General features: G+C 38.2%; 3 protein-coding genes and 1 pseudogene across 4 annotated transcripts; 1 reads left to right on the top strand and 3 right to left on the bottom strand.

Moving 5' to 3' along the window:
* On the bottom strand, positions 65 to 2,884 carry LOC18775405 (wall-associated receptor kinase-like 1). Its single transcript, XM_020565039.1, has 3 exons — positions 2,683 to 2,884; positions 1,595 to 2,623; positions 65 to 1,439 (listed from the first exon to the last, which is right to left on the bottom strand). Exons 2-3 carry the CDS (start codon positions 2,403 to 2,405, stop codon positions 259 to 261), a joined length of 1,992 nt encoding a protein of 663 aa, XP_020420628.1. The 5' UTR covers positions 2,406 to 2,623; positions 2,683 to 2,884; the 3' UTR covers positions 65 to 258.
* LOC18775100 (cytochrome c-type biogenesis CcmH-like mitochondrial protein) lies at positions 3,946 to 6,234 on the bottom strand. Of its 2 annotated transcripts, none has more exons than XM_007208466.2 (4): positions 6,128 to 6,234; positions 4,809 to 4,981; positions 4,472 to 4,603; positions 3,946 to 4,377 (listed from the first exon to the last, which is right to left on the bottom strand). In XM_007208466.2, exons 2-4 carry the CDS (start codon positions 4,950 to 4,952, stop codon positions 4,174 to 4,176), a joined length of 480 nt encoding a protein of 159 aa, XP_007208528.1. In that variant the 5' UTR covers positions 4,953 to 4,981; positions 6,128 to 6,234; the 3' UTR covers positions 3,946 to 4,173. The 2 variants fall into 2 exon arrangements, with proteins under 2 accessions (XP_007208528.1, XP_020420728.1); XM_020565139.1 differs by lacking the exon at positions 6,128 to 6,234 and adding an exon at positions 5,298 to 5,429.
* Positions 7,866 to 9,988, bottom strand: LOC18774997 (annotated as a pseudogene).
* Positions 10,753 to 20,388, top strand: LOC18773707 (vacuolar protein sorting-associated protein 54, chloroplastic). Its single transcript, XM_007208051.2, has 19 exons — positions 10,753 to 11,822; positions 12,434 to 12,496; positions 12,618 to 12,697; positions 13,111 to 13,228; positions 13,873 to 13,947; positions 14,076 to 14,232; positions 14,401 to 14,489; positions 15,141 to 15,397; positions 16,174 to 16,345; positions 16,459 to 16,542; positions 16,625 to 17,049; positions 17,323 to 17,476; positions 17,719 to 17,800; positions 18,024 to 18,103; positions 18,391 to 18,552; positions 18,845 to 18,912; positions 19,482 to 19,562; positions 19,648 to 19,892; positions 20,060 to 20,388. The coding sequence occupies exons 1-18, from the start codon at positions 10,998 to 11,000 to the stop codon at positions 19,781 to 19,783; spliced, it is 3,108 nt and encodes a 1,035-aa protein (XP_007208113.2). The 5' UTR covers positions 10,753 to 10,997; the 3' UTR covers positions 19,784 to 19,892; positions 20,060 to 20,388.

The following is a 24,598-nucleotide window of genomic DNA, read 5'->3' as shown; positions in this document are numbered from 1 at the left end:
TTTTTTTTTTTTTTTGGGTTGGTCCTACCTACTTAATTAGTTAACTAGGAGATAGAATGCAATAGAAGCTGGAATATTGTGTATCAGTTTACCGATGGCTGGATTTTATAACAGCAGTTTAATTTTAATAATACTTATACAATCTTATCGTGGTTGGAGATTTTGTGAATACAAACCAAACATGCCATAATGAACTGAGATCTGAGACAAAACTGGGGAAGCAAATTAAAAGTTCGGGGTATCAAAGAAAACCGATATTTAAAATGATGCAGATTCAATTTCCATAGAGAAATCAATGCTTTCCTCTGTATGATCTTTCATGGGTTCACTGGTAGAGTGCATGAATGTTGTTTCATCTTTGAATGACTGAGGCTCTTGGAACTTTTCCAGGCATCTTTGAGTGTTCCTCAATCCTTCCAACTCTGTTGACACCTCTTTCATACTAGGCCTCTTTTTCCCATTCAACCTCAAACACCTTGTTGCAAGCTCAGCAATTGCTCCAACGTGCTCCATCTCTGCTTCTCGAACCACTTGAGGATCCAAAATTTGAACAAGTTGGTTTTCCCTTGTCAATGAAATGAAAGAAGCAACCAGATTTTCCCCTTCCTCTTTAGCAAAAGAAAACGGGGTTTTCCCAGTTAATATTTCTACAAGTGTGACTCCAAAGCTGTAGGTATCACTTTTATCTGTAAATTTACTAGATTGGAAGTACTCTGGATCCATGTACCCAAAAGTTCCCTGTACTTCTGTGGTTAAGTGAGTTTTGTCGAGGGGAAGTGATTTTGAAGTCCCAAAGTCAGATACTTTAGCACTGTAGTTATGGTCTAGAAGAATGTTAGAAGACTTGATGTCTCTATGGAAGATGGGGATTGAAGCTGCAGAGTGCATGTATGATACTGCTCCGGCAACTTCACAAGTGATCCTGAAGCGATGTTCCCATGAAAGTGATGGTGTTTCAATGTGCTTCTGCTGGATATGATGGGAGAGTGTTCCGTTCGGAATATATTCATAAACTAGAACTGGAACCTCAGTCTCCAAGCAACAACCCAGCAACTTCACTATGTTTCGATGATTAATTTGAGTTAGAATGACAACTTCATTGATGAATTGCTCAATCTGATGTTTGTCTATTGCTCTTGACCTTTTAACAGCTACTATGGTACCATCGAGTAGCATCCCTTTATAAACTGTGCCATAGCCTCCTTGCCCAAGAAAGCGGCTCTGGTTGTAGTTATCTGTTGCTCTTTCCATCTCCTCTGCAGTAAAAAGTTTTGCTTTGCTGCTACTCCCAAAAGATGAGATTTTTTCTCGCAACAAGAATCCCCCATTTTGCTTGAAAAATTTCTCCTGTTGGGTTTTGATTCTCCTTCTCCTTAGGAATTGATATAACTTGTAGCCTGAAAGGAACATGCATATGAATGCAAGGCCTATGCCAATACCTGTTATGTAAATGAGTAAAGAAAGAAAACCAATTAGATTATTTATGTCAAGTTGAAAATTGAATCACCAGATTGTACTTGTACATGGTTTTCGTTAAAACCTTTTCCTTTAAACTTATATTTAACAAGAAGACATAGAAGATAGAGATATGCACCTAGCAGTGTAACCAATTTCACAGGAAACTTTTTGCCACCACGAATGCAATCGACATGTTCTAGGTATATCCCATCTGCAAGGGAACCATCAGAAGTGGGGCATCTCTTGCTTTTGAGTGGAACAAGAAGAGGTGTATTAAGGTCGATAATGATGTCCTGTGACAGCATATTTGCCGCCATTATACTTTGTGTGTTGACCCCAAACATCCCTCCAATTGATGCAATTGTATCATTCTTGGCTACTATATATGTCAGCAGGGAGGTAATCCCATCTGCAGTTTGGTTTTCACTCGGACAAGCACATCTCACAGGAACCGTTAACACTGCTCCCACCGGAATATTTTCAGGGTCGTAATAGTTCTGACTTATCATAGCCTGGCATGTAGTCAGGCCTTGGTAGGTGTCATTGGCTGTCTTGAAATATGTATCGTTTTTTATCACGGTGTAAGGAGAGTAGTGCTGGAAGATATTGCCCGAACATGAACAAGAAACTGGAACTACAATCAACTTGTTGCTTGGAATCTTGTCACTTGCTGAAACTTTGTTAATTGAGGCAATCTTAGAGGCTTCAGAGCCAAGCAGATAGGCTATGCTGATGGCGGTGTCATGAGGTGCTCGCGATCGGAAGGTGACAAAGGCTTCACATGACTTCACACTAGCATCACAGAGGTACCCTTTTGATGTGGCAGGGTTACCAGAGCAGTTCCAGAGTGTGCTGCCGTTGATGTATGCCTGCTGAGTGCGTGCTGGTTGATAAAATAGGGACAAACACAAGTATGCATAAAGGATGGAGAATGAAAATAGCTCCATATGTATGGGTTGGAGTTTTATGCCAAACCAAGGATGAGTTTGGATATTTTTCTAATGGAGATTAGATATAACAAAGCATGGTTTGGCATGAACTTTGCTATTGGTTTCCAAACTTAAGGTCAGCGCAGCAATAGCATCAAGGAAAATGAGCTAGTCAGAATTGTCAGCTTGAAATCTTGGTTTTCGTTGTTATGTCTCTTTCTTGGGATGGTATGTGTCTCCTATCAAATCAGTTTTTTGTTTGTTTTATTTTTTAATTTTAATCTTCAGCCACCACCTCATGAGAGAATTCTAGAGACTCACGACTTTATCTTATTTAACTCTCACATTGTCAAATTGGTCTTGAGCCACGGCAACCTTTTACTTGCTCAGTCTGAATTCTGAAACGTGCACCTTTGACAATGAAACACATGTTTATGTACTCCAAGATACTTGAGTGAGGTTTTCAATATACAGAGGTGGTATATCAATTCTCTTCCGCTGCTTCCTGACTAAGTCTCCATATTTGATTTTGGGGTATGATGTTTTTTTATTGAATATGAGTTAGTTGCATAAATTTTCGCTGCTTTTGACTGAACTATAAACCATGATATGCTTTCAAGTTTTATATTTCAGTTTTAATGGCTACGTTGAATTAACTAAAGTTTTCTGAAAGAATGGGCAAATTACTTTTGTTATCATATTGCTGTGACATGTTTTAAAGAAATTGCTAGAGAAAGACAAGCATAAATTTATGTGGCAATTAATAAGCATGTATTTGATCATTAGTCATAGAAGCATGTAGTGTTAAACAAATTGCATGTCTTATCTAATAAGCATGATGACTCAAGGAAAGATAATTTTGGTTGACCACATGAAGGAAAACGTGAGCTATTTTGGAACTTTCTTGCTTGGCTATATTGTTTGTTATGTATGGACATGTTTGAGATTTGGTTGCTTTTTGTATTTATGACAGGACCCGACCCAAATTCCGCTTTGGAATCCGAGCCAGATCCTGTGCGTGTCCGACACCTGGCTGATGTCGGGCACAAATGACCTAATTGTCCTTCTATGCAAAGCACGATAAAATAACAAGGTTGACTTCTACTCAAAAACTGGCAGAGTTTCCTTTGTAACTGGCTCAATACCAACACATTTACACCTGCCAAACAAGTATATATATACAACCAATTGCCATCATACGTATATATACATTCCAACAGTTACATTCTAAGTCTAGGGCAAAACATCAGAGCGGTTACTAAGAATTTATAAAAGAGTCAACTTTTCTTTCCTAAATTATTCCAAGTGAATCCTTCTGTACAAATCTACTGAAATGTTGAAGGACCTACTAGGACATGGATAGAAAGGGTGTGATTTGCTAGAAGTAATAGGGGTTTAACTACATAAATAAAAAGAACAAGGGGTCTTAGTTGCAATTAGTTGATAGTTGAGAGAATTAGACAAGTAAGTGGAAGCAACTGGGAGGTTTTCAATTCAGACTAAAAAACTCAAGGCTAGCAAATTCCAACCAAAATATGGATAAGATTTTTAAATGATAGAGTCAAATAACAAGACATCATTTATTAAACAAAGCAATCAACGTGAGCTCTGGCTACGATACGAAATTGTACAAAAGTCTCACTTCTTTATCATGAATGAGTTTACTTATAAAATAGACCAATTAACAAGTTGATTTACATCTCCGGAGACTGCTATTCAGCCATAGTTCCATAGTTTCAACCCTATAGTTCAAAGCAAAAGATTGAAAAGAAGGCCTGAAGGCACATCATTGTTCTCTCCACCTCCTCCACCACGAGGAAGGAATATTTCCTCGTGAAGGCGGCGGTGTGAGGAGGTCTAACATGGTTTGCTTCTCATTTGGGGTTAATGGAACACCTCTAACAAGGTTCAGCGCCATGATGTGGACATTAGTCTTTTGCCTGTGCTTTTTATAAGCCCAAATTCCTGCAGCAGCACCAGCAACCAGAAGCTGTTTCCCAAATGCAGCAGTAAGATGTACAAATTAAGATTTAAAATACAAATATAAAAGTTTAACTTCTTTTATTGAAGGTTCTTCAACTGACCGGTGATAGCCACAAGGCTGCAGTCTGCATATCAAACTTTGGGGCATAAAGTACCGTCTCCCCAAAATCCTCTTCAAGCTTCTTATAAATCTCTTTGTCACTCTTCCCAGCATGAATCTCATCACGAATTAACTGCACAAATAACATATGCATTACCACCACTAGAAAGCAATCAGAGTGATTAGAGAAAAGCAAATAGCATAAGTTGAAATTGGTATTGACTGGTAGCAAATAACCATTATGTTACAGTAGGTCCTTAAAAAAAACAAGTCATTTATGAAACAAGAATAGCAAATATCTCCATCTTCTTTATGCAACATAATGATAAATGCAATACCTTTCTAAGCAAGATGGCAATATCTGCTTGTGAATCTTCAATGGACTGGCTTCCACACTCAGTGCACCGAACATTGTGACTAATGTTTTGAGCCCGGGCATTCACCACCTGAGTCTTCTTCACCGGGTCCTCTTCGCTTCCCATTGTTCTATATCGGCCTCAAGATCTCAAACCTATCGTAAAGCACCCAAACACAATAAATAAACAAGCAAAATAAGAACTTTGAAAAAGTTGGACCATTTGATTTCTCAGTGAAGCATTTCATCAAACAGTTGCCGCATTTGTTTTTATAGCTTTTCGAAAGAATACAGCAACCATTCGATGAAGTATATGAATCCAGCTAAGCAAACTGCAATCTACCCATTATGAAAAATGTATGAAATTGAGTTCAATTATAATGATTGGAGGTTCACGTTTGTTTTGGGTGGGAAAACTGAGTTATATGTTAAGAAATGAAGAAGAAAGAAGAGGGAGGAGGGCCAGGCGTACCTAAGGCTGAGATGCTATAGCACTCGGTATACTTGGAAGGCTTCCCAAAAACGTGTTTCTAATAACATTCGAAAGCACTTTCAATTATTTATTTCTGCAAAAGTTATTGTGCTCAACCCAACCCAACCTGCCATGCTGACTGGCAACAGCCTACAAAGTCAAGCCCACGTTCACCAATAGCTTTGTTTTGATGGGCTAGCCCAACATGGTCGAATACACCAATTTGCATTAGAAATTTTTATCAGACTGGTTTGATATTCTAATTCTAACTACTCTAATGTACAGGAAGGATGTTTGAATTCGGGTGCAAGGGTAAAATAAACAGCTTTAGCATACTGACCAAACCTAACATCTGCTTACCAAACTGGTTAGTTAAGAGTTAAGACGATGGAATAAAAAATCACTTGTTCAATATTTTTTATGGGATCTGGCACAAACAATCCATATTTAATTTAAGGATTAAGAAACATATTCTTACTTAAATACTCAAAAGTAAATGCATACTGGGAATTACTGCAGTTTGTAGATGAGCATGATGGACAATTCCAGTTCTAGCTCAATAATGGCAGAATAAACAAAGATGGCAGCAGTTATAATCAGAACACTATATGATAAAGTTATCATCATCACCACCAAATGATGTTTGTCTGAGAGAAAAAATCTGAACACACATGGATACCCTAACCCGTTATCTGACAGAGAAACCCTAATCCAGTCAAAATTGAACCCCAAATCAATCACAAATTGAACAAAAACAAAGAAAACAAGTTGGAGTCAAACATTGAATCCAATAATCACAGAGAAAAAAGGAAAGGGATAAGAATTTGTACCGTCGTTCGCGTCATTCCTGGTTCGTTCGTGCTTCGTCGGCGGATCATGGCTCGTCGGCGTTGGAGTTTCGAGCGTGAGAATTTCCAAATAACGTGTAAACCTGTACGTTTATAATTTCTATTTATAGAGTTGAGCCGTCCAGCTATACTATAAAATATTGTATTTAAACAGTATCGCGGGGCGGCTATACTTTTATATTTCTATTTATGGTGTATGGCAGCCCGGCTAGACTTGCAAAATTTCTATTCACAGAGTATAGCCGGGCGGCTCTACCTTTAAAATTTCTATTCGTAGAGTTCAGCCGAGCGGCTATACTGTTAAAATATTTTATTTAAAGCGTATAGCCGAGCGGGTAACCTCTTATAATTTGTGTTTAGAGCATATAGCCGAGCGGCTATACTCTTATAATTTGTGTTTACGGAGTAGCGCTGTGCGGCTATACTTTAAAATATTCTTTTTTTGCACCAAAGAAACAATAATTAAAATATAATTATTAATTAAAGTAACTAAAAAATACTAAATATTACTTAATTACATAGATTAAATTAAAGATGTTGGTCACCAAAAAAAAAAAAGTAAAGAAACTAATTTTATACTTTTAACGCATATTGTCGACCGGCTATACCTTTAAAATATTGTATTTAAAGGGTATAGCCGAGCGGCTGTACGCTTAAAATTTCTATTCATAGAGTAGGGCCGGACGGCTATACCGTTAAAATATTGTATTTAAACAGTAGAGCCGAAAGGCTCTACTCTTATAATTTCTATTTATGCAGTATAACCACTGATAGTAGGATTTAGCGTGTGACTATGACGGCTTCTCTCGAGGTCTTTCCGGCTGTTAATTTCTATTTATGGAATCCAGCCGGCCGGCTATACAGTTAAAATTTTTATTTAGAGGGTATAGCCGTCCGGCTATACTGTAAAAAAATTCTATTTTTACCAAAGAAACAATAATTAAAATATAATTATTAATTAAACTAATTATAAAAAAAATAAGATATTACTTAATTACATATATTAAATTAAAGAAGTTGCCCAAAAAAAAAAGTAAAAAAGTAATTGAACGAGTATAGCCATTTGGCTATACTGTTAAAATATTGTAGCCGCACGGCTGTACTGTTAAAATTTCTATTTATAGAGTTGAGTCGTTCGGCTATGTTGTCAAAATATTGTATTTAAAGAGTATAGCCGCCCGGCGATACTGTTATAATTTCTATTTATAGAGTATAGCCGCGCGGCGCGACGGTAAAACTTTTCTACTTATAGAGTATAGCCGTGCGGCTATACAACTTGATAATTAGTTCCCAAGTTCCCCAGCTACAACATGATGCTAACTTCGAACCGGAATTCGTCCGGACATACAAGATCAGAGAATCTCCAGACTACCTTATTGTTCTTTTATCTCCCTGCAAATCGACATGATGCATCAATTCAGATGAACAAAAATAGCACCAACCAATAAGGAAAGTCCCATATAAATCACAAATTTTTTCCACAATCTGGCAAGTTTTCTTTTCGTCTGTTTTGGACTTAAGATCTGGCAAGTTTAACTAAACAAATTTCAGATTACGCCGAAGTCTGACACAAAAATAAAGAAAAATGATATATGACCATTAAAGATTACGCCGAAACCTCTTTACATGAAAACTCTTCCACATCTCGCTGATTCCAAGGTTGAAGTAAAACCCAGTTCGTAGGTGGAGACAATGCTATCCTCAAAAGATTCTTGTACGGTTACATCATTAATGGTTGAGGCGTTTGGTGCATCTCTAAGCATCTTTCAGTCTTTCTCAATCCTTCTAGCTCCATTGACACCTCTCTCATTGTTGGTCTCCTTTTTCCATTTGATCTTAAGCATCTGGTTGCAAGCCTTGCAATGGCATCAATATCCTTTGGCTCCGCTTCTCCAGCCAATCGAGGATCCAAAATCTGATGAAGTTGATTCTCCTTCGCCAAAGAAACGAAGTGCATCATAAGATTTCTCCCATCATCTCTTCTCTAGTAAAAGAAATTGCTCTACAAGCATAACCCCAAAGCTATAGACGTCGCTTTTCTCTGTGAACCTATTTGACTGGAAGTACTCTGGATCAATGTACCCAAAAGTACCCTGCACTGTCAAGGTTAAGTGAGTTTGGTCTTAAGGAATGGATATTGAAGTCCCAAAATCAGATACTTTTGCACTAAACTTGTCATCCAAGAGTACGTTGGGCGATTTGATATCACGATGAAGAATGGAGCTTGATGCTGCTGAGTGCATATATGCTACTGCTCCAGCAACTTCACATGCAATTCGTAGACGAGTATCCCATGAGAGGGCTGGTCTTTAGCATGAAGATGATGAGAGAGAGTTCCATTGGAGACGAACTCGTACACTAGTAATGGAACCTCAGTCTCCAAGCAACAACCCAGCAATTTCACTATGTTTCGGTGATTTATTTGGGATGAGATATAAACTTCATTAATGAATTGCACAATTCTATTTTGGTAAATACCACGAGGTGTCCCCACACTTTGACCTCTTAACCGCAACTGTGCTGCCATCAAGTAACATTCCTTTGTAAACTGTGCCATAGCCTCCCTGACCAAGAAACCGGCTCTCGTTTAAATTATCTGCTGCTTCCTGCAGCTCTTCTGCAGTAAAGATCTTTGCCAGCACTGTAGTGTTGTTAGCATGGAATTTTTGTTGTAACAAGTAGCCACCATTTTGCTTGAAGAACTTTTCTTTGCGAATTTTGCATCTTCTTCTCTTCAGGAATTGATGTAACTTGTAACCCAAAGGAAACATGCATAAGAATACAGTCCCAAGGCAAACACCTAAAGTTAATTTACAGATAAAGCAATATGTCCACCAAATTAGTTGTTGTTCCAAATCGAAATGAAATAATTCCACATGGTTATGAAGTAAACAATGCAGGTTTTTCATTTAAATGAAAAGATAACCTGGTGAAAAGTTGTCCGAGCCATACCTAAGATAACCTGACTGCCTTTGAACCGTTTACTACCACATATGCAACCGAAATCCCCTGAATCTCCCCATCCACTATGGTGACGGTCGCTCACGGGCATAATGATTTAGTCCCAACTGGATTTGCAGTGCAAATTTCATGTTTGAGTGGAACCAAAATAGGAGTAAATGGGTAGATGGTGCTGCTCCATGAAAACATATTTGCATCTAGTACGCTGTGCACATCTACCCCAAACTTTTCTCCAATCAGTGTAACTGTGTCATTCCAGGTCACCATGTAAGTCAGCAGGGAGATCACCCCATTTTCCATTTGCTTTGCACTAGGACATGCACATCCCACCTCAACTTTCAGCTTTGCTCCGGCTGCAATATTATTATTTCCATTTTAATAATAATGGTTTTGGTCTCTCAAGGCCTGGCAAGTAGTCAGGCCTTGGTATATATCATTGGCTACATGAAGTATTCTTAAAAACTGTTGAAAACAGTGTAAGGCGCTACATGCTGATAAATAGACGTCCCAGAGCATGTACATGGGGGGACCGGAATGATAATCAATTTGTTAGGAGGAATTTTACCATGATCATTAGATGAGGTGTTGTTACATGAGGCTACGCTGGAAGCTTCAGCACCGAGGAGACGGGCGATGCTAATGAGGTCGTCGTAGGGTGGCTGGGATCTGAAGGTGACATAGGAGGATGGATCTGCATGAGTTTAGAGGGCCTTCATTGCAGTTGTAGCCTTTTGATATGGAAGAGGTGTCTGAGCAGTCAAGCTGTTTGTTGCCTATGTACTCTTGCTGGCAGTTTCTTGGTTGATTGCAATTGTGTAGAAGAAAAAATAGGTACAATGACAAAGGTAGGCTAGGCAGCTTCATGGATTTCAGCTTCTGCATCCGATCCAGATGCAATCAGACTAATCAAATTTGCTACCTGCTGGTGATGATCATGTTCAGGCAAGCTCAATTAAGTTGATAACACTAACCAGCGGCAATCACCATCTGGAAAAAGAATGAATTTTACTTATTATTTAAAAAGAACACTTGAATATGGCTTTTTATTGTAATGTTGAGACGGTAAACAATTTTCGGAATGGTGTGAATTGGCAATAAGCGGAGAGTCCCAAGATCAAATTTATTTATTTTTGAGAAAAGACCGAAGATCTTTTAAGCACTATTGCAAAGCGTGGGATACATACTCTCAAGTCTCAACAATTTTACCTAAGACATTGTATCTTCTACACCCAATCCCAATGAGAACTTTACTTGACCTTTATTTCTTATTGTGGGTCACTTGGTGCTCATTAACAGGCATTTTTCTTAATTTACCTCCTTCACCTTACTTTATTGTGGATTTTCCTTTTCCTAATCCTATCATCATTTTTGTCAATCTTTTTTAATTTTAATCAATGGGAGATGAGGGAATTTGAATTGGGACCTCTTGCTAATTCCATCATCTTAAAAAACTCCAAATTCTTTTCCCACCGAAAAAAACTCCAGTTGGGTTTTGGAATTGATTTCAAAATCTTTACGGGCTGGCTAGTCCAAGCATATGGTTTGCCCAAAACTAGTTGGGCTTGATCTTAGGTATCCGGGTCAGCCCGGTTCTCTCTGTGTATTTCGGTTCGGCCATCGTCACAAACAGCACCTCGACCTGTCTCTGTGATTTATTGAATTTAATTAATTAATTATTATTTTCTCTCCACTTTCTTTTCTTCTTTCTTTCTTTCCCAGATCCCATATGAATATGATATGGTCATTTCCAATTCCCAGATCCACCCTCACATCACATACATTCCTCTTGTTCCTCCTGCACCGTCCGTAGGGTTTATCCAACTCGATCCGAGTCAACTCAGCCAACTGAAACTCGCTCTCCTTTTTATTTGATCACATAATAATAATATACATGAACCAGAGCCACTCAAGCAACAACAGCAGCAACAGCAACATCCATGGTTCTAATAAGAAAATGGTAGTCATGGACGCCCAGCCTTCCCGACCCGGAAGGTCCCACAGCCGATCCAATTCCATATCCGACCCGAATACCAGCCAGAGCCTCGCCTCCATCCTCAACAACCCCAATGCCTCCGACTCCTCCTCCTGGGTCGGCTGGTGGTCCTCCTCCGCCTCCGTCGCCCCGCCCGAATTCGCGCCCCTCATACCCAAATCGGCATCCGACTCCGTGACCCGATCCGACTTCCAGCCTTACCTCGCCTCCATTTCCGATCACTACAACCGCTTCGAGGACATCATCAACCACGTCAAGAAGGAGAACTCGGACATCGACTCCATCGGCGGCCAAGGCGAAGCCCTCGTCGCCTGCCTCCGAGAAGTCCCCGCTCTCTATTTCAAAGAAGACTTTGCCCTGGAAGACGGTGCCACATTTCGATCGGCCTGCCCGTTCACGAACGTCTCCGAGAATCTGGTGCTCCAGGAGAAGCTCTCGCATTACTTGGACGTCGTGGAGCTTCACTTGGTGAAAGAGATCTCGCTGCGTTCCAACTCCTTCTTCGAGGCTCAGGGGCAGTTGCAGGACTTGAATGTGAAGATCGTCGAAGGATGTAGTCGGATTCGCGAGCTCAAGGAGACCATTCTGCTCTTGGATGTCGATTTGGTCGAGTGCGCCAGGCAGATTCATGATTTGAATGAAACCAGGAGTAATTTGTTGGCTCTTCAACAGAAATTGAGGCTCATTCTTTATGTCAATCAAGCTCTTTCTGCGCTTAAACTGGTTGGTATTCCATTGCGCTTTAAAATCTTCCATTCATTTTTTTAGTTCACTTCGGTTTAGTGGTGGATTGAATTGTCCATGCTTTGCTAATCGGTAGTTGTATGGTCTAGAATCACTTCATTCAAAATTGCCAGTTGGTTACGTTTTGATTTTTAACTTTCTCCTGAGTAGATTCGCCTCATTTCAAGATGGTTCATGGTATAAAACTTAGCGACGCCTTACATTTCTGGCAAATACTAGTATCAGCCAATTGAAAGCACTGATATGTGATCGGGGATATTTCTGGCATATACTACTAAGATTATCTGTTTAAAATGGTTCATGTGATGCTAAAAATTAAACTCCATATAAGATCTTCTGTTGTAATATTAACCCTTAACCTGTTGATGAAATGTCTAGTAGAATACATAAATTCAAACCCCGAATAGGATTATGCAAAATACAATCTAGCTGTGCATATAACTGTTTCACGTGATTGTTGTGCATTTCTTCCTTTTCTATTATAAATGCTCATGACTCATCAGCTGAGGAGTTTGATAAAAATTTATATGGTTATTACCATAAGTAGCAAGTTTCTTGATATAAGTTGATCTACTTTTTCTGTCATACAGCTTGTTGCCTCTGCAGATTGTGCTGGAGCTTTGGATGTCACAGATGATTTGCAGCAATTGCTGGTATATTTGTATTTACTTTTTGTTTTATCCGATTCCACTAACTAGTGTGTTTAAACAGAGGAATGCAGTATACTGGACTACAATTTCTATGTACCTTACTGATGTTCTATGTGTTCAATAGGATGGGGATGAGCTTACTGGTCTACATTGCTTTCATCACCTCAGGGATCGTGTAGCAGCTTCAATTGAATCCATAAACAGGTATAATCTCCCATTGTGATGACACTAGTTATTAAAGAAATGAGTAACACTATTTGCATTGCTTTTAGAGAAATGAGTGACATTGGTTAGCAGCTTCAATTGAATCCATAAATAGGTATAATCTCCCTAATTATGTGTGGATCTACACACTTGGGACTGAGGTTGGCAGGTTTTAATTTCTTTCTTCTGATAATCTGAACCCTAACAAGACGGTTGTTTCCTTAAGGAAAAGTAACAGTAATTGTGTTGCAATTTGATATTTTGGAATAGATGTGCTTTGCTGAATTCAGTTTGACTGAGTTATATTGACCAGAATATTGCTATTCTACCTAAATAAACATTTTCTGTCTTTCAGATGGAAATAAGATGATACGAGGCATGTTTATAGTAACTTATTAAGTTTATTCTTGTAGCATTCTTTCTGCAGAGTTTATGCGTGCTTCAATACACGATGCTGGAGATACAGATGTTATAATTATATCCAGAGCGCAAGCAAGGGCATCAATTCTCATGAATGGAGAAGATGGTGAAGTAAGATCAATTGCATATGCTTATTTAGTGCCTTTGAAAGGTGTTTTTTCTTCTTTGGTTTTAGTATGATACCCAAAACTCAAGTCTTTGTCTTGAATCGGATAATACTTTCTTTTATTTATTAAAAGATATACTCTCCCGAGAGAGGCTGGTTTGCACTGATTGAAAAAAAAAGCTTATCACTAAGGTCTTTGTATTATTATTATTATTTTCCAGACCAGCTTGAATGCTTACAGTTAAATTCATTATTGGAAGCACTATAAAAATTTCTTTGCAAATTTTACGTGGTACTTTATCAAATTTCATAGTAAGCTCATAAATTTGACTTTACAACAACAGTTTGTGAAGATGGGTCAAAAACCAGTGCCCTGGGCTAAGCCATCTTGCTAGTTCTGCTGAACCCTCCAAGGAAGGGTTTGATTTAATGCAGACCATTTCCTTCAGCTATAAACCCTTTGTAGGATCTTTCATGAAATTAACTATTGTTATGCACGTAGAGTCCCTTGTCCAAAATTTGTTGTTTGTTGTTTGCATTTGTTACACCCTGTGGCTGCTTTTTCAAGTTGATTTCCTTTATTGTGAATGTCAGGAGTTAGTGCAGGATTCTGTATCTGAACTGATTGCTGCAATTGTCATGTTGGCAGATTAAGTTGGACGATGAAGAAACCTCCAATTATCAAGATCGTCTTCTTCCTGTCATCATTGGATTGCTTAGAACAGTGAGTCATTATGTTCTGTAGAACCTAATTTTTTCATTCAGCCTTTATTTTTTATACATTTGGGGATGGAATTGTTTTCTTTCTGTGATCAGTGAGTACAACATTCGATGGTGTCCTTTTACTTTCAGGCCAAGCTCCCTTCTGTGTTGAGGTTATATCGTGACCAGCTTACAGCTGACATGAAGACTGCTATTAAAAATGCAGTTGCAGAGCTGCTTCCTGTTCTTGTTTCCCGACCCATGGAGTCAGACTTTACACCTGGAGAGCGAATAGTAGATGCAGATGGTGAGAATTCATAATATTGTTTGTCTTTTATGCTTATGACTGAGAAGTTTACATAATACAATAGAAAAAAGGGTTGATGGTATAATGCTTAATTTTGGTGTTTACGTTCTGTGCCTTGTTCTTTACAGACAATTTTTCTTCTTTGATCATTAAAACATGGTTTTTTAGGTATTGGTGCATCACTTGCAAGCAAGTTGAGGAGCCTGTCATCTGAAAGCTTTGTTCAACTTTTAAGTGCTATTTTCCTGATTGTAAGGGTATGTGTTCTAGACTAAGCTCGTTTTGTTTTATAGGCATTGGGTTGCTGAAAAAGCACATGCTCTTTAATATTATTGTTGAATTCCCAGTAAACTCACCATTATTTGATTATGATTTGGTTTGTGTCTGAAAGTTAAATTAGATGTTTCTTATAAATAACAATGATTAGGGATGAAAGCAAGCTTTTTTGATAGATTTGGCTGGGGGTTGTCTATTATGCAAAATAGTCAATCTCCTACTCCTTCCTGAGCTCAAATAATTTAGCAGCCAGTTCAAGTGGCCATTAACTTCTATTTATTCCTACTTAAAAGTTTATTCCTTATGAGTTGCTGATTGCAGTCCCAGGTGCAATACATAAACTAATCTACACTTTTTAATGTTTGGGAGTAATGTTTGAGTCTATCAGTCGAATTTGTTTGGGAGCATTAGGGACAATCAGCTGTAATGGTAGCGGTTCTCCAAAATAGATAAAAAAGGGGTAATGATCACATCAACAAATCATTACATATATTATCTGTTTTTAGGTTGCTTGTTAAGTTATATATTAGATGGCATATGAGCTGAGTTTCATTCATATACTTGCGTGAGCTTCTTTCAGCATCAACCACTATTTGAGTGTGATGTCATATGATTTATTTTAGTGAATGCAGGCACATCTAGTGCGGGCTGCTGAAGTGAAGAAGGCCATCGAGTGGATTATGTGCAACCTTGATGGTCACTATGCAGCAGATTCAGTTGCTGCTGCAATCGCGATTGGTGCTGCAGCTGCAGAAACAGCTCAAGAAAGTGATAGTCAAGGTGGTTTGCTTCCCTCGTATTCACCTCAGAGAGTTTCCGCCAAGGCCCTTCCATTTCAAGGGAAAGCAAATGATGCAGCAAGTCCTTCAAACATGTCTAAGAATTTTAGGTGAGCTATTTTCTCTTGATCATGTTAGTTCTTTGATGTTACTCTTGTTTTCGTAGTTTGACTCTAAAACTTTCCCATGCTTGAAAACCTTATATATCTTGTAATTTTAAGATTTTGTTTTGTGCTAATCTTGTTGTGTAAATAAAATTTTGCCTTATGAATGTCAGCAATTCGTTGATTATGTATTCATTTCCATGGATGTGAAGGTTACAAGCTCATTGTCGATGCATTTTGGATGTATAGTGCAATTACAGTTATATTTTAAGTTTTTGTATGAGTGTTCTTTTCATCATAGCCAAAAGAAATAAATTTAACTGCAGATACCATGCCTTTTCGGGAGTGGTTATATTACTTATTGAAGATTTTTTATTCTGCCATCTACAATTAAGATTATACCTTAATTTCATTTACGGAAGGCCATTCACTCTGCTTGTTTTCTCTAGCTGGCTTGTAGCCGGGCCTTCCGTGAACAATATTATTTGGTAGCACTGTAGGTGTTACCGGTCAAAATTTTGGCTCTCTCCAAATAAAACATGTGAATGTGCCATGGTTTTCTGTGTATCATAGTAATGTCCATTGCAGTGTGCATAGGTGGTGTCAAGATTGGTTTAGAATACTCTCTCAATTTCTTTTTCCTTCGAAGTTATTTCAATTTTCAAATTCAGAATTGATTGTATATCATCGGGTTTAATTTCAAAGGTTTAGCTTCGATTTGTCCCAATATTAGAGTCTTTCCGAACCTGTACAATATTCTGAAACAATGCGATTCTAAACAGAGCTGATGTGTTACGAGAAAACACAGAAGCTGTTGTTGCAGCATGTGATGCTGCCCATGGAAGATGGGCAAAGCTACTTGGGGTTCGTGCTCTTCTTCATCCTAAGTTGAGATTGCAGGAGTTTTTGAGCATCTTTAACATCACCCAAGAGTTTATAACTGCTACAGAGAAGGTATTTATCTTTCCCTTTTGTCTTCTTTTCCTATAATTTTTTTTTCCAGTTTTTTGGTTTTGTGATCAAACAGTGTTGATGTGTGTGGTGCTATTTTGTGCCACTTTAAACAGATAGGGGGAAGGCCAGGATTTAGCATCAGGGGAACCCTACAGTCACAAGCCAAAGCCTTCATCGAATTTCAGCATGAATCTCGAGTTAGTTTATGATTGTGCATACTTTAGTTCTATTGTTCCTCGTATGTGGCTTTGAGCTAATTGTTTTTTTGGTTGATTACAGTTGGCAAAAATTAAGGCCGTTCTTGACCAAGAAACATGGGTTGAAGTAGATGTTCCTGATGAATTTCAAGTCATTGTCACTTCACTATTTTGTTCTGAATCGTTGGTATCTGAGAACCTGGATGCTATCGAAGGTAATATGGAAACAAGCTATAGGGAGATGGCCACAAGCAGTAATAATTCACATACAGAGAATACAGCACCATCAATTGCCGAACAGCAAATTAAACGGGCTGATTCGAGTGACTTATCCGCGGATGTGACTGCGAAAGAGAAGTCTACACAAAATGCTGATGGAGTGGAAAAAAATAAGGCTGATGTCGCAAATTCTGTGGCTCAAAATAACCACAGCAACATGAAGGAGCGGGGAAAATCAACCTCTCAAACCCTTTTCTTCAAAGGTGTTGGTTTTCACATGGTAAACTGGTTAGTTATCTTGTCTTTTTTTCTTGTATCTATATTTCTGCTTCCCCCATTATTCTTTATTTTTTTCTTTCGAAACTTCGGATTTGGATTATGGTGCTTAGGATGAATATGCTTACTGATATTGTGTTTTTTGTTACACGAATCCTGATTTACAATTTGGAGTTCTGTTTTGCACTTATCGAGGAACTCATTATTAATAGGTATCAATAATTAAAAGAATTTTTTTAGTACAAGTCTTTAATTACATTTTCCCTTCTTGGTTTTGTCCTCCAGTGGCTTGATATTGATGAAGATGTTGTCAGAGTACATTGATATGAACAATTTTTTTCCAGCTCTGTCCTCAGAAGTTGTTCATCGTATTGTAGAAATTTTAAAGTTTTTCAATACAAGAACGTGCCAACTTGTTCTTGGTGCTGGTGCCATGCAGGTACTAAATTTCTCTCAGTAAATAGATGATACTATTTAGAAATCCCAAAAAGGTTATCCAACCGAGTTCATAAAATATCTACTGTTGTATGTAAATGTGCCAAAAAACTGAAATTGTTCCACTAGATTTATGTGCAATTTTTTTTTTTGAGTCCGGAAATCCTTGAAGTTTATTCAAACGCTTTTGGATGTTTTTGGTTACTTTATTCTGTTATAACTATTAACCATGCTCTGGTGCTGTAGGTATCTGGTTTAAAGTCCATCACTTCTAAACACTTGGCCTTGGCAAGTCAAGTCATCAGTTTTACGTATGCTATTATTCCTGGTAGGTAATTATAACTTAAAGTTATTTCTTTGGTTGGTGCTGCTGTAGTAACAAATTTTTGTGAATGCATTAGCTATGTTCTCAACTCAATTATAATGTCACTCGCAGGATATATATATATATATATATATATATATGTAGAAATGTATTTGTACACAGTTCTACTTTGAGCATGGAGTGTTTTGAGTAATGTCATGACTTTATTCATTTTCTTTGCTTCAAGAAATCAGGCAAATTCTTTTTCTAAAAGTACCTGAGACAAGAAAGGCACTGTTGCTATCTGAAATTGATCGAGTAGCTCAGGTTTGTCTTTTACAATGGGGAACATATTTAACATTTTCAATGCTAATGTACTTTTTTATTTCAGTTTTCTGTCTTTACCATTTCTCCCTACTTCTGGAAAGTGATTTAGTGGTTTGTAGTACCATTTGAACTTTCCAGAGTTTTATTCTTTGGTTCATTGAACAAGAATGCACCTGTATCTCGAAATTTACAATTAGATTCTTTGAACCCACATGCACTTTTACCACACTATTCGCTCGTTCTTTCTTGGGAACCATTTATATGTCTGTTCATTCATTTTAAAACAGGATTACAAGGTTCACAGAGATGAAATACATACGAAGCTGGTTCAGATCATGAGAGAAAGGTTATTAGTTCATCTACGTGGGTTACCTCAAATTGTAGAGAGCTGGAATAGACCTGAAGAAGCTGACCCACAGCCCAGCCAGTTTGCTCGATCCCTTACTAAGGTAAATGTCTTCATTGGAACATTTGGTTTTTGTATCTATTTATCTAAAACCCTCCTATTCTCTTTATCTCTCTCTCTCTCTCTCTCTCTCTCTCTCTCTCTCTCTCTCTCTCTCTCTCTCTGGGTTTTTTTAATAAAAATTTTAAATTTTGGTTTTTAATGAGAAACATATTGGATGGATCTTATTAAAATGCTCTATTTCTATACCTTTGTCCAATGCAAAATAAGTAGTGGTTCCTGGCAGTTTCTTTATCTTGATTGATCTTTATGGGCCTCACCCAACTGATTTACAGGAAGTTGGATACTTGCAACGTGTCCTAACTCGAACTTTACATGAGGTCGATGTTCAAGCAATTTTCAGGTAAGGCCCACATTAGCATGTGATTAATTGCTGAGATTTTGGATACTTACGACATGTTTGTTGTGCATCTACATCTCGTAGCGTCGTTATTTGCAGTATAAATTTGTGTTTTCCCTTGGGCTTTTGAATTTCCTAGAAAGGTTTCTAACTAGCTCAAATATGTGGAAATGAATTTCAACTCTTGTAAAGAAAACAACAAAGTTGTGCGGGCCTTCCAGGGTGTTTTCCCCCTTTTCCCAAGCACTGATTTACACCAAGATTTTAGTATTGGATTAGTATAATGAACTGCTCAATAGTAGAGTGATGTATATGTTTTATTTTGATAGTGAGTTGTGGTGCCATATCAGCACTAAACAAAACAAAAAGTTGTGGTGCCATAAGCTTGGTGCCCATAATATGATAATATAGAAATATAGCGAATTTGCTTGGAAACGTGGTCAAAGGGTCATTGAACCTTTCCCTTCCATTGGTTGGCATGCTTTCTTTGGTTTCATGAAAGGGACAGTCCGTGCTAAAAAAAAAAAAGCTTTATTGCAACTCAGTGACTACTGTGGTTTGGTATTTTGCAGGCAAGTGGTTATAGTCTTCCATTCACAAATTTCAGAAGCATTTTCACGCTTAGAGATCAGCACACCACAGGCCAAGGACAGGTACTACCTTTTCAATTTTCCCCCTGTGTGCATGTTAATTATCAGAACTCTTTAGTGAAACATCATTTTTCACTTTGTCTACCAGGCTGTATCGGGATGTCAAACACATTCTTGGATGCATTCGCTCCTTGCCTTCTGATAAAATGAGTGAATATAGTATTCCAAACTGGGGTCAACTAGATGAATTTGTGGTTCAGAGATTTGGGGCAGAAGCTGGTTAAATGTTGTTGTAAAGTATCAAATCATTGCTTCTTTGGAGATGGCTAATCAGATTTGAGGATGTCAGAACCAATTTCCGTCTATGCATTTCCCTTGTACAATTTTATTGAGGTAATTTTAGGGACAATCATCTCCGTTTATTGTGTCAAGTTATGTGCGTGCTGCATGAATTACGTTTGCGCAAGCTTTTATTTTTTCCTCTCTCTCTCTCTCTCTCTCTCTCTCGCTTACTATTTAATTTGTTTCAATTTTGCTTACTGGATGACTTTCTTTTCCAGGTTTTGCATTTTTTCTGAGATGTATAAAGTCCTGTATCAGATCCAAATATTGTGACAAGAAGGTTATTGAAACCAGAATTTTTCCTGTACCAGTCACACTTGAATTACAATTTGTATTTACTAGGACTCAATCAATGTTTTGTTCCCCTAATTGTAGTTTTGGGTTAAAGATGAAACCAATTGATTTGTTTTTGATTTAGTGAAGGGACAAGCAATACGAGCTTTTCAGTCAACTTTCGGAGCCTGAATCACATCTAATTGTATCCATACTTGAGTTTATGCATACATGCCTTTTCATAAATGGTAAATAAGAGATTTTTTTTCCTGTACCTTGCTTTGTTATTCAGCTGGTTTCATCTTTGAGCATTTCATATATGTAGAATTTTAAGGAAAAAGAGTGCCGTAGAACAATTAACAGACTTGAAGGTAAGTGAACCTTAATTAACTGACTTATTTAGAATAATTTCCTTATTTCCTTATCGTTCTCGAAGAAGCTGAATTTCCTAGGGGTAGAACCGATGGCTGGTTGGAGGCTGAGCTGGGTGAGTTTTTCTGTCAAGGAGGAGGAGATGGGGGGTTAATCAAGATGACTGGTTTGGAGGTTAAGCCTGGCGGGTTTATGGGTGGACTCATTGTTCATGGGATTGAGATCAGGCCCAAAAGTCAGGAGGAGGCCCTCAGTAAAATTTCTGGTAAAAAGAAAATAAAACATAGAACATTTATTGTTTATATTTCTTCATAGTTTTGTTGACAAAATGAAGGGAGCTAAATCTTAGAAATTGAGCAAAGGTGACAAAAGGGGATTAACAATTCAAAATTGTATCGCATAAGTTGGCACCTAATTCCTAAGCGCAAAACTTTTAGCCGAATATGAAAGCAGGCGAAACAATGTCACCAAATGAGACGGACTTGTTCCTCGGAGCTCATGTACTCGATTCTCAAAGTGTAGTTTTGCTTCTCATACTTCTTACTGAACACCAATCTCTCCGGCGACCCTCTAACAACAGAATTATTTGGTGCTGTAACTTTGACATTGTAAGTGGCTGAGCCATCACCAACGTTGGTTACAGTCCTCTTGAATTGCTTGTCCATTATTGTGGCTGCGGACTTATTGTAAAACGTTATAAATGATGGATAATCCAAAGAGCACACGTATACTTCTTTGATCTAGTAATAGCAAAAACTCTCTTCTTGGACAAATTCGAAGAGCACAAAAGATTGATGTAGTCTTGCCGCGTTGCATCATAAATCAAACCCGGATCAAGTGCTCGATTAGGATCCACTTGCCCAGCCCCCATAGCGAGGGGCGAAGCAACCGTAGAATTGTAACCTTGGTCTCGAATGGGACGTCTGGAATTATCAACGGGGTTAGCTGTGGTCATCAGTGCAGATCTAATGGCAGCTGCGCTCCACTACAGGGTGTGCGCTTGCGCTTTTGCTTTTCAAGAGTGCAACTACTCCTGAAACATGAGGGGTAGCCATGGATGGATGCAGGGGTGGCCCCGAGGGTGTGCAGGGGTCCCAAATTTTTTTCATGTGTATAATATATGTAGAGTGCTGCTATTTTCACCAACTTGTCATTTTTTTTCACCCACCTTATTTTAAAAAATTTAAAGATAAATTTATCCCTATGTAAAATGACTTCTAAAACCCTAAAAATAAAACAAATTTTGAAAAGAAAATAAATTTTTTCTTTTACTCTTGTAGGGGACTTTTTCTTCCTGCAGCTGTAAATGGGCTGAGCTGCCGTAAAGGGCAGACTGATGAAATTGTCCCCTTTATTTGAGTTCGAAAATTAAGCCTCAAAGATACTTCGAAAGGGCAGCAGAGCCTTAGAAAGTACTTTGGTTATCTTCACCAGCCAAAATAATAGCAACTTACATGTAATTTTTGCATACTTACAAATAAACCTTTGAGCTTGGCATGAGAGGCATGTGGCATGGAAGCAAAATCAACATGAGTTTAGCACTGAGGGGAAATTTAGGCTTTCTTAAGGGGAAAAAAGGGAAGTGTTAAGGTGAGAAAGGAGAGATTTGTAGGAGATTTGGCTAGGAATAGAGAAATGAAGAACAATGCTCTTCCGGCGGCTTGACAGATACTTTGTCTGCCAAAAGAGAAGAATGGAGAAGAGGGTGAACAATGCACGAGATTGCTAGGTTTTTGCAAGTTAGAGAGAAAGCTTGCTCTCTGAATCTGGGTTGGATTGGTTAGGTAGGAGAAGTTTCATTTTATAGCCGCTGGAAACCACCGCTTCTCAAGAAACCCTAATGGTTTCTACCCATTTTGGCCAAGCTTTTCCTCTCATTTCTCATCTCCCTCCTTGACTCTTCCCATTTTGATGAAATCCCTTCTATCTATTTGCACTAGATCAGAGGTTTTTTGAAGCTCAAGGCCCCTTTTTCCATAGTTGTCTTAATGGCAGATTTCCATTCCCAGCCATCTATTTTATTGCTTTCTTCCCTTTTTTACATGGCCAAGTTTGATGAGAAAAGGAGTTGAGATATATATGCTGGTTCGAAGGGTGTTTCTCTCTTTGGTATCTTACACGCTAATACCCCATGGGTCCTTGGATGTTTTGGCTTTGAAACTTGCTCCCTCCATGTGTTAGAACCTCCCAACAGCTCTATTCAATGATCCTGCAGACCTTCTCTACGTGGCTTCTATTTTTCCAGCAAAGGACTGAGATTTTTGTGACTTATTTTGGGGTTTTGTATGGGCCAAGGTGGTTCCTTAAGCAAGTGGGCTATTTTTGTTAAACATTGGGCTTTTTAGTTGTGTCAATAGGCTATTTTGCTAGGGCTATTGGGCTATTTTTCTCTCTTGTGCTCACCCACATGTTTGGGCCTAAGAAATGGGCTTGAGCCTCGAGGCTCCCAAGCAACCCGAGACCTCCCATTTCTCGGCCCATCAATGGGCCTCATGTTAATTTATTACCATCCATGCCACAACCCACTCAAGCAAGCCCTAGGAGTTTGAGTGGCTTGGGCCTACTAAGGCTTGTAGCGTGGTTGGGTGTGAGATAACGATTTCGTGCTTGGCATGACATGTCGCTTAGCATGTTTTAATTATGATGCTTGGTAGGATAATTAGCATGGATTTGTAGAGCTAATGCATTTTATAATGTTAATCTCGATTCCTAGCATGACGGATTGGCATGGCACGTGGAGTGTGACTTGTGTATGGTGGACTTTTGTGTGCTCCAAATTTGGTCTTTTCTCAATAATATATCGTTTTGGGCCGAGAATATATTCGGGCCCAACCGTAGATTTTTTGGGCCTCAACAACTTTCCATATTCTTTCCATCTTCCTGACCTCAACAAATTCAGCGAGCATTGATCTACCCATCCCAATCCTTTGAAAAGTTTAAAAAAAAAAAATTCAAATCAAATTCTCAACTCCACCTTTAATATTGTGTCGGGGTTGGTAGGTGTTGATAATAGAGGCCAAATTGTCCTTTAATTTTATTCCATTTTAAAGATTTTTTAGTCTGATTAACCCACATACGGGTCCTTATTCCATATAACATCACTTCAATTAAAAATTCATTGTAGTCTTGTTGGTTGTATGTTGTTGTGGTGGTGTTGTCGTGGTTGTGAAGCCACCAGTACTGCTAAGGGGTTGATGAGAATATTAATATGGTAGGGTAAGGTCGTGATGTTGAAAACACATGAAGAAGATGAAGAATGTGTTTTTTTTTTTTTGGGTTAAAATTTTTATGTTTTTAACTTGGAGTTGATGGTGTTTGGTCGAATTAATAATTAAAGGGTATTTTAGGAATAATGGTGGGTGGAAAAGTAGGATTTTAATTTTTCAAATTAACATAGTGGGTGAGAAAATAGGACAGGTGGGTGGAAATAGCAGCACTCTATATGTATAACAAATGTTATATATATACAGAGTGAGCAAATTGTTGACACAAAGACGTTTCTAGTTGTGTTGGTTTGTAGGGCCTCAACTTCTATTCAGGACTCGACTTCAAAACCTGCTTGTGTTAAAGGCTTGTCCGATGTCAACACCAACATTCAATATCTCATTTACTTTCACAACCACAAACTGAAATAATAAATACCCGATCACAAGGAATTAGTTAGTAATAATGCATCCAACTAAGTCAACCAAAATAATTGCATCGAATTAATGATGTTCTTGGAATATTGATACAAAATAAATTAGGTGTTAAAAAATATTTAATATCTGAGTATTACCTATGATGACAAAGACTCATCGTCACAATCATGGTGATTATTCAAAAGGTGTAACATCTCTGACCTAATGTAATCGATTTAATCCAATTTAATTCTTTTGTGAAATTTCAATTTTGTCCTTGGGAGTAGGGGTACTTTGATCACTTTAAGAAAGAAAAAACATTTATTGTATGACATTACATAATGGTGTAAGTTTGTGTTAACTTATGTGAGGCCCCAATTTAAGGTTTGCACAGGCCCTTCAAAATCTCAAGACCGGCCCTGGATGGGTGTCCCAGAAACTACCATATGGTACTCATTGGACAAGAAAACATTCTGCCCAATTTGACCAACA

The sequence above is a fragment of the Prunus persica genome, chromosome G6, assembly GCF_000346465.2.
Source record: "Prunus persica cultivar Lovell chromosome G6, Prunus_persica_NCBIv2, whole genome shotgun sequence".
Lineage (NCBI taxonomy): Eukaryota > Viridiplantae > Streptophyta > Magnoliopsida > Rosales > Rosaceae > Prunus > Prunus persica.
The sequence above is the reverse complement of the archived record's forward strand: the minus strand, read 5'-3'. Positions and strand labels throughout refer to the sequence as shown.

What these genes read in the sequence shown, in the direction of transcription:
- LOC18773707 (XM_007208051.2), top strand. Translation starts at nt 10,998, where the DNA reads ATGAACCAGAGCCACTCAAGCAACAACAGCAGCAACAGCAACATCCAT. An exon ending in AATTTCAGCATGAATCTCGA is followed by an intron (nt 16,543 to 16,624) that starts GTTAGTTTATGA and finishes GGTTGATTACAG; the next exon opens with TTGGCAAAAATTAAGGCCGT. An exon ending in GATGTTCAAGCAATTTTCAG is followed by an intron (nt 18,913 to 19,481) that starts GTAAGGCCCACA and finishes GGTATTTTGCAG; the next exon opens with GCAAGTGGTTATAGTCTTCC.
- LOC18775405 (XM_020565039.1), bottom strand. Translation starts at nt 2,405, where the DNA reads ATGGAGCTATTTTCATTCTCCATCCTTTATGCATACTTGTGTTTGTCC. An exon ending in GAAATTGGTTACACTGCTAG is followed by an intron (nt 1,440 to 1,594) that starts GTGCATATCTCT and finishes TTTACATAACAG; the next exon opens with GTATTGGCATAGGCCTTGCA.
- LOC18775100 (XM_007208466.2), bottom strand. Translation starts at nt 4,952, where the DNA reads ATGGGAAGCGAAGAGGACCCGGTGAAGAAGACTCAGGTGGTGAATGCC. An exon ending in TTGCCATCTTGCTTAGAAAG is followed by an intron (nt 4,604 to 4,808) that starts GTATTGCATTTA and finishes TTATTTGTGCAG; the next exon opens with TTAATTCGTGATGAGATTCA. An exon ending in CAGCCTTGTGGCTATCACCG is followed by an intron (nt 4,378 to 4,471) that starts GTCAGTTGAAGA and finishes TTTGGGAAACAG; the next exon opens with CTTCTGGTTGCTGGTGCTGC.